Raw genomic sequence first — 15,151 nt, 5'->3', positions numbered from 1 at the left:
CTGTCTAGAGGCCTGCACAGAGCCAGGCCCAGGTCTGGACCCCAGGCCAGTTTTCCCCTCCCCACTCTTGACCCCTGCACCGAGGGATAAACGCTCAGGGTGGTCTATGACAGGGGCTTCCCTTAGTGGCTCAGCGCGTAAAGAATCCGCCTGCAGTGCAGGAGACAAGGATTCAATCCCTGGGTTGGGAAGATCCCCTGGAGAAGGAAATGGCAACCCACTCCAGTATTCTCGCCTGGGAAATCCCCTGGACAGAGGAGTCTGGCGGGCTTCAGCCAAAGGGTCCCGAAGAGTCGAACATGACTGAGCACGCACGCGGTCTGTGACAGGTCGACACACAGGGCGTCAAGGTGCCGAATCTCAACATGACCTTGTCCTGACCTATCCCTCCAAAGTGCCCCCGCCTCTGTGAACCATGGGCTGCAGCAGCAGCGTGGAGGCAGGCAAGGCCACAGAGAAGAAGCAGTGCGAGAGTGAGTGTCACTAGCTTTATTGTCCAGCCATCCAGACAGACGGACACCAGTCCCGTGGGCTCAGAAAGCGGCCTGCCTGGCCTGGTGCTGCTGGGCAAACTGCTGCATCCGCTCCTCGAGTTCTGGGCGGAAGTGTCGGATCAGGCCCTGGGGCGGGAGGGGGTGCAGGGAGCGTGGTGTGAGGCAGGGTCTGAAAGCCCCGCCCCCTGTGCCCCGGCACTCGGCCCCCGCGCCCTCTCGGGGCAGCAGTACCTGCACCGGCCAGGCGGCCCCGTCGCCCAGGGCGCAGATGGTGTGGCCCTCGATCTGCTTGCTGATCTCCCACAGGGAGTCAATCTCCGCCGGCCGGGCGTCCCCCCTCACAAAGCGGGCCATCACCTTGTTCATCCAGTCCACACCTGCGCCGGGGCAGCAAGAGACGGCCTGCTGACCCCCCAGGCCAGGGTGCGGGGGATGGAACTCGAGGGGTGCGGGTCAGGGGGCGGGTGGCTGAGAGAGGCCACAGCAGGCTGGGCGGCCGCAGCGGTGTAGTCAGGGTCCAGAGCCCATGCCACCTGTGCCCCGTGCCCCACCCAGGCCCGGCATGAGCCACAGAGAAACCCCAGCCTGCCCGGCGCGCCTACCCTCGCGGCACGGGGTGCACTGGCCACAGCTCTCATGCTTGTAGAACTCGATGAGGCGGGCGATGGCTTTCACAATGTCCGTCTGCAGAGACGAGGGGCAGTGAGGAGGTGCCCGAGCCTCAGCCCCTGGCGGCACGCCCGCCCGATTCCAGCAGCGCTCTGGCCTCCTCCACCCACCCTAGGCATCCTGCGCTGCCGGGCTCCATGGGCGTTTCCTCCCAGAGAAGCCTTGCCCCCGGCCTCTCCCACCTCCCTGTGTCTCGGGTGACAGGAATCAGGACCCAAGAACCAGCAGGTGCCTCTGAGAAGCCCAGGCCGGGTTACTAACCAGCCTGGCCTAAGGCAGGGACTGGGTGGGGAGCGTGGCGGCCCCTCCTTACCGAGCGGTCCATGACGATCACGGCAGCCGTGCCCAGGCCCGTCTGCGCCTGGATCAGCGCGTCGAAGTCCATCAGCACCGTCTCACACACGGACTTGGGGATCAGCGGAGTGGACGAGCCGCCAGGAATCACAGCGAGGAGGTTGTCCCAGCCGCCCGTGACCCCCCCTGGGGCCCCAGGCAGTCCCCGAGAGGACGGACAGTCAGGGCGGGGGCCAGCACAGTCAGCCCCTGCCCCGGCCCAGGCCCCAGAGGCCCGCCCGCCCCGCTGGCTGGCCCCAGGCCTCACCAGCGTGCTTTTCAATCAGTTCCTTCAGTGGTACAGACATCTCCTCCTCCACCGTGCAGGGGTTGTTGACGTGGCCGGAGATGTTGAACAATTTGGTGCCTGAGTTGCGCTCTCGGCCGAAGCTGGCAAACCACGCACCCCCACGGCGGCAGATGGTAGGGGACACGGCCACTGTCTCCACATTGGCCACGGTTGTAGGGCAGCCAAACACTCCTGTGGGGGGGAGGATGAAGACCTGGTGGATGGCGCGCCCCTGGTGGCTAGGTAGCGAAGAATCCACCTGCCAACACAGGAGACATGGGTCCAATCCCACGTGCCGAGGGGCAACTAAGCCTGAGTGCCACAGCTACTGAGCCTGTCCCCCAGGGCCCGGGCGCTGCACCACCGAAGCCCACGCGCCCTAGAGCTTGTGATCGCAGCGAGAGAGGCCATCACAATGAAAAGCCCGTGCACCAGAACTAGAGAGTGGCCCTGTTTGCCACAAGGAGAGCAAAGCCTGCGCAGCAACGAAGACCCGGCACAGCCAAAAACAAAATAAATATGTATGTTTTTAAAAAGGAGACAAACCAGTGGCTGCTGGAGGCTGAGGACAGTTGGGGTGGGTCTCCTGGAGGCGGCATCTGTCCAGGGTCTGCTTCTGTGGCAGAGCCCTGCTTCCACCCGTGTCACTCTCGTCCCCCGGGAGCCCCAGATTCCAGCTGTACTGCGCTCCCACCACCCTGCCCCAAGTTCCGGGGGGGCTGGCGAGCACCCGGGCATGTGGCCTGTGCACTGGGGCAGGAGGAGAGGCTCCAGGGCGCACTGGTGCAGGCTCTGTGTTGTTCCCACCTACTCGCGTTGTCAGGCCCCCAGCGAAGGGACTCAGAAATGCCCCAAGATGACAGTGGCGACCTGAAGCCAGATCCCGGACTCCACAGGACAAGGCCCGGGATGAGGCCAGGCGCCAGGTCGTACCCACGTCTGCAGGGAAGGGCGGCTTCAGGCGGGGCTTGCCCTGTTTGCCCTCGATGGACTCGATGAGCGCGGTCTCCTCCCCGCAGATGTAGGCCCCAGCCCCACGCACCACAAACACGTCGAAATCGTAGCCGGAGCCACAGGCGTTCTTGCCAATCAGACCAGCCTCGTAGGCCTCTCGGATGGCTACCTGCGGGACAGGGGTGTACAGACATGGTCCCCACGAGCCCAGGAACACTGCGTGTGGGAGGGCGGGGTACAGGCCAGTGAGCCCTTCACTACAGTCCAGGGCCAAAGCTCCCTCTGGACGTAAGCAGAGGACGTTTTGGGAGAAGGGTGGGGATTTTTACAATGTGTGTACTACTCATGTAGTAACATTTAACAAATTCTCCAACTATATGTATTTTTTATAAAGACTTTAAGGAAATAATGAAAATTTCAGCAAGTAGTTTCTCTAGTCAGTTGGTCAGTCTATGGGAGATTTTTCTCTGACAGGGTGTGGATTCCTGTCTTTACAACGAGTACTGCTTCTGAGTAGAGGAAAAGACCCTGGAGGCTGCTTTTTACACATGTAATAACACACAGAATGCCACCATGTGCCAGGTTATGAACCACATAGAAAGGTGAGGCTTTGGCCCTAGGCCAGTTACTACAGGCGTCACTGGGCTGAGAATTACTGACATGACCCCTTGACCCTTCAGGAAAAATGCCCATGTGTGAGCTCTCCAGCCTACCCCCGCCCCAGGAGCCCTGAAGCCCTGGAAGACCTCCCAGGCTGAGGCTCTGGGACGCAGAGCGAGACGGAGGCTCTGGGGTGCACGTCCCACTCAGGACACAGGCCAGCTCGAGATCCTACGACGAACTCTGCCTGGCTTGGTGCGTGTGAGTGCCCACTCAGTACCTCCCCTCCCCCTGCCCACCTGCAGATTGGAGGCCTCGTTGTAGAACTCCCCGCGGATGTAGATGTAGGCAGCGCGAGCGCCCATGGCTCGGCCCCCCACTAGGCAGCCTTCTACCAGTTTGTGGGGGTCGTGGCGGATGATCTCTCGGTCCTTGCAGGTGCCTGGCTCTCCCTCATCCGCATTCACCACCAGATACTTGGGCCTGCGGGGGCCAGCAGGTCAGTCGGGCTACAGGGCCGCCAGGGTCAGGCCTTCAACCGTATGCCATCCCACTCCACCAGGAAACCTCAAACAGGTCTTATCTGACAGCCAATCCTTCTCTGTCCTCCCAACAATTTCCCAGGGCTCTGCTTGCTCACCACCAACAACGGGGGAGCTCACTGCCTAGTCCACACTGGGGCAACTATGACCACAGGCAAGGTCTTGGTTCTATTCAGCCCAAATGCCTCTCCCAGTGCTTTCTCAAGAGCCCAAATCTGCTTTTGGTCACAATGAGCACTCTGTGAACCTCCATCATATCTCCGGAGCCAAAAGGAGGCAGAGCCGACATTTATCATTTACTTTCTACATGCAAACCAAAGTGCAGGCCAAAAGCTGTAGGCACAGTATTTCTTTAATCCCTGAACAACACAATATACATTTACAGAACAGAATACTTAGGTTCAGAAAGGTCCGGAGATTGCCTAAAGCTATATGATTAAACGGCAGATCCAGGAATTGATCAATTAAGTCTGTTGGAGTCAAAATCTTGTGTAGACTCTGCTGCCCCTCAAGACTCCCCTGAGGAAGACCAGAGAACCGAGTCCCTGCTACTGGAGCGCTTCCCACTTCATTCACTCTTGGTTTCCAAGGAAACAGCCCCAAGACCCAGGTAAGTTCCAGCTGCCCCGAGGTGTAACCCCATTTTTGCCTGCCTATACACACCTGCCATCTGAGGGCTTATTCATGAAGCTCCATTTAAGGCCAGTGGGGAAGCCAGCACCTCCACGGCCCCGCAAGCCCGATGTCTTGACCTCACCAAGGATCCAGTCAGGCCCCTTCAGCAGAATCTCCTTCGTCTTGTACCAGTCACCTCGACTCTGGGCACCTTTAAGCCTGGATAGGGTGGAGAAGGCAGTGAGGAGGAGGCCTTGCCTGGGGATCCACCAGCCTAAGGGCACCATCTCACCTCCAGTCATGGCGTCCATACAGGTTGGTGAAGATCCGGTCTTCATCCTTCAGTGAGCCAAATGAGGTTTTCTTGGGTGCTGTCTGGGGACACAGAGAGTCAGTATGCCCAGCAGAGCTCTGATATTATGAGGGGCCAGGCCAGGAGCTACAGATTTTTGGGTCCCCTAATTAAGGAGGGTTGGACTGGGAGGACGGCAGGGGCCAAAGCTTCAGAACCCTTTGTAGTGTCATAACTACCATCACCACTTAGTAAGCACTTTCTGTTAGCAGGTACAAGACTAAGCTTTTTATATGCAAGATGTAATTTCATGCTCATAACCCTGAGATAGGAATGATTTCCTCCATTTCACAGAAGAGGAAACAAGACTCAGAGCAAAATGAGCTTACAAAAGGCACACAGCCTGAAGGAGCAGGTGGAATCTAAGCACAGGTCTGCCTGTGGCCAAAGCCCACACAGGATCCACAGCACAGACTACTGCCCTGAGCCCAGGGTGATGTCATGTCCATTTATTTACTCGTCTGGCTCTGCTGATCAAAACTTGATTTGGCCAAAGTCTTGCTTATATGACTAAACTCTGCTGGAGACAAAATGTGTCTTCTGAAGGAAGAGGAATGCTTCACTGGGGTTGGGACACAAGATGGTGGCGGGAGATCCGCTCGGGATAAAACTGTTGAGGAGAGATGGCTCTGGAATCCTACGAGACAGAGAGAACCCCAGCTGAGGGCTAAGGGGACCTGGCTTCCAGACACCCAACCCCTTAAAAGCCAACACAGGGAGCAGAACGTTGAACGAGAAATGAGGAGGCACACGGCCCTCTCCAAAGCTGTTTCTGCATCTGTAAAATGGGGCAATGATCCGTTCACGCGCTATAAGGTTGTAGCGAGGAAGGAATGAGACAAGGACGCTTTGCCAGCTGCAAAATTTTCCATTAGGTCACGCAGCTGTTAAATGAGGGGCAGCCAAAGAGCCGGAGGGCTAGGGGCAGGGGAGCGTCAGCCTCCCGTTTGGGACCCGTCCCCTTCTACATCTGCAACCTTCTTGTCAGACGGGGGAGATGAGAGGCTTCTCCAAAAGGCACTCCGGCCCCAGGGATGGCGCGCGCAGACGCGACAGCGAGACCCGGCCCGCGAGCGCCCCTCAGGTCGGGCCTCACCGTGTCGCCGCTGAATCGCACAGACACCCGCGCGGGGAGCGACCCGCCGAGCAGCCGCCGTGCCGCCAGCATCGCGGGGCGGGGTGGGAGAGGCAAGCCGGTAACCTCCCGCTGTCACCTTCACGGCTCTGAGGCTCAGGACCCGGCACGACCGAGACGCTAGGCGGCGCACAGGAAGAACGTCACACGCGCCCTGACGCCGGGGCGCGCCCCAACTTCCCCGCGCCGCTCCCGCCCCGCCCTTGGCCCCGCCTCCTCGAGGGAGCGCGGAGAGGCCGGAAGTGCCCTGTCTGGCGCTGAGGCTGCTGGTAGATGTAGTCCCTTGGGCCTCCCGACTGTCTTTCTCCTGCCGCTGGGCTGGCATTTATTTACTGTCTTGCTCGCCGGCTCTGCTCTTTCGCATTTGCCTCCGGACTCTCAGCCTTTCAGCCTACTGTTCAGCGGGACCCTCCTGCCTGCCTTGTACTGCTCTGGCCCTGTCCCAGCCCTCCCAGACTGTGAATTTCCCCCCACCCACCGCGGGCACCCCTGGGCTCTGGCAAGCAGGGAGGCGGGGCAGGCAGGGGGTCTGGGGCAGAATCTCCCAGAGGAGGGGTGTCTAGAGTCCTAGGTTGGGTTGAGGCCAAGAGGGTGGAGATGGTCATCGGGCGGCCCATCCACTCCCCGCTGCTGCTGCACTGTCCTCCATCCCTCCCGCGCGCGGGTCAGGAGGGTTTGGCATTGGGCGCTGCTGTTCGAGATCCTGGCGTGGTCCCCGCTGCCTTGGCAACGTGGCCCTGGCCTGGATGGAAGGACTCGGCCCCTCCCGCGCAGGGTCGTCAGGCCCAGTCCACGTCACGCCCCCCTCTCCCCAGGACCTCTTCCGCTTGGGACTTTAGGGCCTTTCTGTCCCCTACACCCCCCGCCCCACACCCCCCTCCCCACCCCACACACACATCGTACTCTGATGACCTGAGAAGGTCTTCTGATCTTCTCCTCCTGAAGTCTCCGAAGCTTGATTAACTGTTTTTTTTATCAGTTTGTCAGTTCTCTGGAACGCTGTGGCTCTGAGTCCCAAGATAAGCATGTCTGTTTGGATCTTCTCTCCCCGGCTCCTCTATTCTCTTATCCTGTTGTCATCCTTTTTTTAAAAAAGTTAAATTAATTAATTTATTTATTCTGGCTGCACTGGGTCTTCCTTGCTGTGCACAGGCTTCCTCTAGTTGCAGTGAACAGGGCTGTTCTCTAGTTGAGTGCTCAGACTTCTGTGGCTTCTCTTGTTTTGGAGCAGGGGCTCTAAGGCATATGGGCTTCAGTAGTTGTGGCTCATGGGTGGCTCAGTTGCCCCTTGTATGTGGGATCTTCCTGGACCCGGGTCCCCTGCATTGAAAGGTGGATTCTGAACCACTGGACTGCTAAGGAAGACCCATTCTTTCTTATCTCTCAAGAAATGTGCTATTTACAAAGCAATAGGCACTTAATTTCTCATATATTCCCCACAGTAGCCCTGGATACTGTTAACTCCATTTCCTCCACGACGAAAATGGAGGGCCATGATGGTTTCATCTGTCGTCCAGGAGCGTGAAGCTGCTGCATGTAGCACTGGAAACCGACCCAGGCCTTTCTTCCTTTGCAGAGCGCCCCCCACACAGCAGACACCCAGACGCCTGGCACACACACGACAACCCTTGCAGGGTGTCAGTGATGTTTCCAAAAGAAGAGGCAAGAGCCGGGGCACCTTGTCTGAGGGCTCCCGGAGGGGTGGGGCAGCACCAGGCCCAGGGCCCAGCAGTCCTGACTCCCAGCCCCAGGCCCCTCTCCCGGGCAGGAAAAGAGATTGTCCAGTCAGAGCTGGGGATTACACAGCTAATCCGGGCTCAGACCTGAGTCCGTGCATCCCTCCCTCTGGGGTGGCAGAAGCGGGGCAGGATGGAGCCGGAGGGTGGATTCTCTCCTCATCCCTGTCTAACTGGGTCAGTGGAACCACAAAGCCATGGGGAGAAGGCAGCCCGGTGATGCTGTGGATGGGAGATGCTGGGGATGGGGTGATGGGAAAGTAAGAACAACGGGCAGGGCCCCCAGATCATCCTGCGCCAGGCTCAGTGCCAAGCACTTGCCATGTGTCATCTCCTTAATCCTCCCTCAACCCAGAGCGTAGGAATGATGAGCCCCTGTTTTCAGAAGAGGACAGAGAGTATTAGCCACGCGGAGTGGCCTGCCTAGGACAGCACAGCGGCAGAACTCAACCTGAGGTCTCCTGACCCTCAGTCCCCACCCATCCAGAGCCCACTCTTGCCAGGCTCCGCTGGATATCACCTCCTTCAGGAAGCCCTCTTCTAAGGTATCCCAGACCCTGGCTCTCGGCTATCTCATCCTGTGCCACTGTCTCCCCTGCCAGCCCCCAGACCAGAAGCTGGAAGGCATCCAGGATGCTTCGTTGTCCCCAGATCCACTGCGTCCTGCCAGCCCTGCCTTCTGAGCACGCCCCATGGCCATGACCCATCAGCTTTCACCTGGAATTTTACAAAGACTCCTTGAGGTCTCCCGGTCTCAAGTCTTTGCCCTGCAATCACCTCTTCGCACCATGGAATGAGCAGGACTGTTGTAAACCTGGGATCTGTCTTGCTCCTCCCCTGCCTGAGACCCCCCGTGGTTCCCCGTGTCCTCAGGAAGAAACCCAAGCCCCCTGGCGTGGCACTCAGAGCCCAGCTCAGTTTGGCTGGCTCTGCCCACGCCAGCTGGCTTTGCACCGGGGAATTCGTCTTCCTCCCCTTCCTCCTCCGCCTCCTCCTTCCCAGAGGATCCCTTTGGATGTCTCATCCCAGGAAGCTTTTTTCCACCACTTCATACAACTCTTACACAACTACTGCCATGGGCCCACGTGACTACAGTTTGATCTGATCTTCCCTCTTCTCCAACCCCCAGGACAGAGCTTCTCCTGGGAGGGGCTTACTCAGTATTGTAATCTAATTTTATATTTGGAAAATGAAAAAACTAGTGCTTTTCCTTTGTTGGAAATTTAAGAAATACAAAATAGCAAAAAGAGAGTAGTAACAAAAGAAAGTTGTAACGTGTTCTCAGGGCTTCCCAGGTGGTGCTAGCAGTAAAGAACCTGCCTTCCTGGTCGGGAAGATCCCCTGGAGGAGGGCATGGCAACCCACTCTAGTATTCATGCCTGGAGAATCCCATGGACAGAGGAGCCTGGTGGGCTATGGTCTGGAGAGTCGCCAAGAGTCAGACACGATTGAAACGACTTAGCATGCATGCCACATGTTTTCACTGCCCTGACTTAGTCCCTATTAGTATTTTTGTTATTTTGGCTGTGCTGTGTAGCATGCAGAATCTTAATTCCCCCACCAGAGATCGAACCTGTACCCACTGCAGTGGAAGTGTGGAGTCTTTACCTCTGGACCACCAGGGAAATCCCCCCATTATTATTTTTGCTTCTTTCCACTGTTTTCTAAATGGTTAAAAAACATTTCACAGTAGCATATGAATATGTGCTAAGTCTCTTCAGTCATGTCTGATTCTGTGACCCCATGGACTATAGCCTACCAGGCTCCTCTGTCTGCGGGCTTCTCCAGGCAAGAATACTGGAGTGGGTTTCCATGCCCTCCTCCAGGGAATCTTCCCAGCATATGAATATACTGATCCTTAAAAATTTAGACTTTAATAGAAAAAACTAAAGTGCCTCTACCTCAGAGCCAAATACTGTCTAATCCAATATTATCTTAAATCCTTAAAAAAAAAAAACAAAAAAACCCCACTTTGTTAGTACATCACTTACCTGCAGAAAAATTAGTGTTTAGTGCTTTTTATTTGTAGAAACAGTGTCTAACTATAAAACGATCTTTCACCCTGCTTTTTCAATCAAAACTGTTAGAGTAGTCCATTTTACAAATACATTTAGAAACCTAATTATCTACAGGTTACACCAGAGCATCAAGGTTAAAGACCTGGATTCAAAATCCTGCTTTCCACCACTTACTTCCTGTGTAATTTTATGACCCATGCCTCTATTGGGAAATTAGGATCACATACATCCTAAAAGAGCACTGTTAGGGGTGAGGAAAGTAAATGAGCAGTGCCTGACACAACACCCAAAGAATGTTCAGCTAAATGCACTGGATTAGAGTAAATAGATTAATTCAGAAAATCCGCATCTTTACATTATTGAGTCTTCCCATCCAGCCATGTGATATGATCTCATTTTTTTCAGATCTACTAAATCCTTCACTAAGCATTTAGAATTTTTAAAAATTCTACACATTTTAAAATATAGGCATTTTATGGGATGTTTTTGTGATCTCTGTTCTGATAACATTTTCTAATTGACTGTTGTTTGTGAATGTCATGCTCAGCTGCTTCAGTCGTGTCTCTTTGTGACCCCATGGACTGTAGCCTGCCAGGCTCCTCTGTCCATGGGATTTTTCAGGCAAGAATCCTGGAATGGGTAGCCATGCCCTCCTCCAGGGGATTTTCCTGACCCAGGGGTAGAACTGGTGTCTCCTGTGTTTCCTGCATCACAGGCATTTTCTTTACCATTGACCATGGATGTTTGTGTTTAGTACACTGTTATTTTGCCTTAGTTGATTTTGCATCTGGAACCCTTAATGGAATTCCCCATAAGAAAGTTTGTCCATTGAAGCTTTTCTATTTTCTGTGCTGATGATTGTATTGTTGAGAAATGATGAGTCTAGCATGTTCCTTTCGAATGTCAGGTTCTAGCTTCTTTTCTTATCTCATCAACTAAGAGCTTCAGAACAAGATTGAATAGTGTAGTAGGCCACCTGATGCGAAAGCCAACTCACTGGAAAAGACCCTGATGCTGGGAAAGATTGAGGGCAGGAGGAGAAGGGGACGACAGAGGATGAGATGGTTGGATGGCATCACCGACTCAGTGGACATGAGTTTGAGCAAGCTCCGGGAGATAGTGAAGGACAGGAAAGCCTGATGTGCTGCAGTCCATTGAGGTTGCAAAGAGTCAGCCACAATTTAGCGACTGAACAGCAACAGAGCTTCCTCATGTGGGGTGTGACTTTAATGGGAGTGGTAAAAGCTTAATATTGAAATCCCCAATTCCATTCGTTAGCATTTTTGTTTCTCCTTTTCACTTCATGTGCCTTTAGACTTCCTTAGACCAGCACATTTTAACTGGCAGCTCAGAAACACGATTCCTGCTGTAAGTGTCTGTTTCCCTCCTAATTAGTCATAACTACTTGTGAAAGTGAAAGAGTGCCTGCAGAAAAGAACCGCTGATGCAGGTGCAAAAGGAGATGGAATTCTAAGCAATAACACCTAAAAACCTCTCTAGATCAAGTTGGAGTCTGGAAATATTCACAAGAGCATCAATCCGAGTCTTTTCTCCAACATCCTTTATTGCCTTTTTCTGTCACAGATCTGGATGCTTCCCTGGTGGCTCAGTGGTAAAGATCCCACCTGCTATGCAGGAAATGCGGGTCAGGAAGATCCCCTGGAGGAGGAAATGGCAACCCACTCCAGTATTCTTGCCTGGGAAATCCCATGGACAGAGGAACCTGGCATATTACAGTCCATAGGGTCACTAAAGAGTCGGATGGGACTTAACGACTAAACAATCAATAGCGATAACCAGATCATCTTCTTCCCTAGTCAATCAGAGGTGTGACCTTGAACCTCCCAATGGCTTGTTTCCAAACCAGGCAGTGGCTGGGAGGAGGGTGGATCTGGGTAATAACATTTGGATTGCCCTACCAGATCTGGGCGTGGTTTTGTAAGTTGCCCCAGGGCACCTTGGAAATGGATTTCTCCTCCAGTGAGGCAGGACTGTAAATGTCCTAAAGACTTTGGCCCATTTATTATTTTACAACAAGCATGTGGTGCAGCCAAAAGGAAAAAACGCAAAGTGTGACATTGATTGTCAAGACAGCCTGTTCGTATGAAGTTTGCTGAGGCTTTTGATAGAGACCTTGATTGTATTAAGGCTCAGTTTCACTGAATGGTTCTTCTGAGAGGATGGTATTGTGTTTCTTCTTTCTTCATAATTACATCAATCTTTTTTCTAATCTACTTAGTTATTTTTGACCTAAAGGGGTGGCAGAGTGAGGTCACTAAGAGAACAGTTTGGATCCTGGGTTCTATCGCCTACCAGCTGCCTGGCATCAGATGAGTTTCTGGACCTCTCTGTGCCTCATGATCAGTTACAATGGTGACCTGTTTTAATCTCCGTAAAAGTCCTTACGACGGGGCCCCGAGCATTGGAAGTACTCTATGTTTGCTGTTGTCATTTTTTATTATTCCAGAGACAAGGCTTTTGATCATGCTGCCATATTTTTTCATCTGGATTGACGGCTGTGATGTGTCCCTTTCCCCCTTTTCCTATTCATTGCAGGAGTTTTCTGAGGATAAGAGTCATCATTTCCTGAAGCACCACTAGGACTCACCATAAGGCCATCTGGAGCTGGGACCTCTGCTTAGGGGTGATCTGACCACTGTTCCCATTTCTTTTATGGCCATTTGTTTATTTCCTTGAGCCAGTTTTGAACACCTATATTTTAAAGAATGTTTTCTTCACGGATTGTCCCTTTTTTTAATATAAAATATTTCTCTGCTTTTAACGATTTTGCCTTGAGGTCTAGGGTCTCTGATATTACTATTGTTACCTAAGCTTTCTTTTTATTAGTATTTGGGGGTTTTCTTTTCTTTCTTTCTCTCTTTTGTTGGCTGTGCATCTGGCATAAGGGATCTTAGTTCCCTGACCAGCTATAGAACCTGTTAGCCCTGCATTGGGAATACAGTCTTAGCCACTGGAACATCAGGGAAATCCCTGGGATTTTTTCTTTTTATTTTCCATCTTTCTCTTGTTTTAGGGATGACTTTAAAAACAACCCATAATTAAATTTTCATTTTGTTTTACTTTAACCCAGTGTCACTGTCTTTTAAAAAGAGTCTGACCTATTTACATTTATTGGAACATATATCTTACATTTACTGGAACATATATCTGCCATATTACATTATGTTTTCTACTAAGCATTCTTTCTCTTGATTTCTTTTTCATCTGTTTCCTGAACTTCTATTGAATTAATTGAATTTTCTTTGTGCTATTCCCTTCTTCCCCAGTATTGGTTTCAAAGTTATACATTTTGTTTCTATTTTTAGTGGTTTCCCTTACATTTTTAACACTCAGATGGAAATTTCCTCTTCCAGCAAAAGCTAATCTATACGTCTATCCTCCTGCTGAATTGAAACAAAAACAGGCGATACTGCGTCTCTCTGTACTTACTTCTATCACAGATTCTGCATTCCTGTTTTCTGGGTTGGCCCTGTTTATGACCTGGCAGGGAGGGCATTTCTGGTGCCATGCTTCATGCTCTTGGTGGAGACCTGGCCTCCATCGCTGAAGCCTGCCAGTCTTGTTAACCAGCACTGGTTACAGACTGAAGGCTTGGCCCCAGGCCCTGTGTGTTCAGCTTGGCTGTGTTCCCGCTTCCTGGCTAAGTCACAAGGCTTCAGCTCCCACCCCAGGCCGGGGTTTCTTCCCATTTCTGTCCTTCAAAGAGAGCCTTATTTCGAGTCTACACAGAATTCCCTTGTTCATGTCTGTGTGATTGGAATGTCATTACTAATGCTTTTTTTTCCTTCTGTTTCTTTGAGAAGGAAACGGTGCATCTTAGGTTCTACTCTAATATCTTCAAGTGGATAGCTCCCTATTTTTTTCCCACTAATTTAAACTTGAGAAAGTAAAGTCAATCAGCCTTCGCTGATGGAGCACACATAGTGAGTGCAAGCAGCGTAATTAACGGCTCATGTGACCCAGCCTCCCTCCCTGCTCTCCAGGGCAGAGTGCCCGCACATGCCCCGCAGACCCTCTGGTCCTGGCGTGAGAACCTGTCAGCCTGCCAGTGTCTCAGGGTCCCTCTTTGGCTAATCCTGGTCCTGAAGCCCTGGGCACCATCTGCAGCCTCCATCAGGGAGCACCTGGGAAGTCTCAGTCCCAGGGATCAATACAGTCCCCTCGGCCCACCCACCCTGGCACCTCCTTGGCAGCAGACGCATACTCAGACACCCGGTAGATCAGGTCGAATCTGCAGGGTCTCCACGTCAGCCCCTTTCCCGTCTTTAAGTTGCCCCTTGGAATTCTGCCTACACCCCCTTTGTCCCTTAATACAAAAGCTCTAGTTCCTTTTTTGCCCCACGTAGCCTTTGACTGTTATTTGGGGTGACAGACACCAGGAAGAGCTTACACACCCCTCAACTAATCCCAAACCGTTAGAAATACGAGACTCAAGTTTCAGTTTTTAGAAATGCCAGGACCTACCTTATAAATCAGCAAAAAGCAAAACCTGTTGAGTGTTTATTAGAAACAGATTGAGCCGTTCATCTTCCGTTACATGTTCTTCCTCCCATGACCACTTTGCACCTTCCAAAGACAATTTCCTCCCAATATACAGAACTCAGAGCCACAGAGGACACATGGTCGGGGGCGCCGCTGCTGCAACGGTCATGACGCCATAGCCAGTATTTATGGCTTCCTTCCTCCTTCCAGAATCCCACGTTCCCTCTGCCTCCAGCCAGTACTGCAGCTGCTCCGGAGACTTTACCAGGTGGGGTGACTTAATATCATAAAGATGTCACATCTTTCCAAGTTAATCTACAAACTCACTGCAATTCTGATCAAAATCCCATCAAGGCTTTTCATGGAGCTGGGAAAACTGGTTCCAAAATGGATGCAGGGTCTTCCCTGGTGGTCCAAGGGCTAAGACTCCATGTTCCCAATGCAGGGAGCCCGGGTTCTCAGGCTGCAGCTAAAGATCCAGCACAGCCAAATAAATAAATAAGTATTTTTTAAAATAAATAAAACGGATATAGAAGAACAAAGGGCCCAGGATGGCCAACCTTGTCTTGAAGATGAACAAAAGAATTGAGGGGAGATCTGCCCTGCCAGAGAGTAAGACTAATTATAAAGCTAGAGTGATCAAGACAAGGAGACCGAGCTTCCGATGTATGTGCTCCTTTATCATCATTTTCTATAAGTTCTGCCATTTTGATTTCTATTTCTTTTTTTTGAAATTTTACTTATAGAATAAATTTATTTATAGTTATTTTAGGCTGTGCTGGGGCTTCACTGCAGCGTGAGGGTTTCTCACTGCAGGGGCATCTCTTACTGTGGGGCATAGGCTCTAGGGCGTGGAGGCGTCAGTACTTGCAGCACGTGGGCTCAGTCGGTGTGGCTCCCAGGCGTGGGAT

The 15,151-nt window shown here is 52.4% G+C and overlaps 1 protein-coding gene across 1 annotated transcript; it reads right to left on the bottom strand.

Annotated features, from left to right (window-relative positions):
* Window positions 1-474: 474 nt before the first annotated feature.
* On the bottom strand, window positions 475-6,127 carry NDUFV1 (NADH:ubiquinone oxidoreductase core subunit V1). Its single transcript, XM_065937900.1, has 10 exons — window positions 5,945-6,127; window positions 4,789-4,871; window positions 4,545-4,715; window positions 3,639-3,822; window positions 2,719-2,908; window positions 1,765-1,977; window positions 1,477-1,643; window positions 1,097-1,178; window positions 726-871; window positions 475-620 (listed from the first exon to the last, which is right to left on the bottom strand). Exons 1-10 carry the CDS (start codon window positions 6,014-6,016, stop codon window positions 534-536), a joined length of 1,395 nt encoding a protein of 464 aa, XP_065793972.1. The 5' UTR covers window positions 6,017-6,127; the 3' UTR covers window positions 475-533.
* Between the last annotated feature and the right edge of the window lie 9,024 nt (window positions 6,128-15,151).

Source organism: Muntiacus reevesi, chromosome 5 (genome assembly GCF_963930625.1).
Source record: "Muntiacus reevesi chromosome 5, mMunRee1.1, whole genome shotgun sequence".
NCBI classification, from domain to species: domain Eukaryota; kingdom Metazoa; phylum Chordata; class Mammalia; order Artiodactyla; family Cervidae; genus Muntiacus; species Muntiacus reevesi.
Note: the sequence above shows the minus strand (reverse complement) of the source record. Positions and strands in the feature narration are given on the sequence as shown.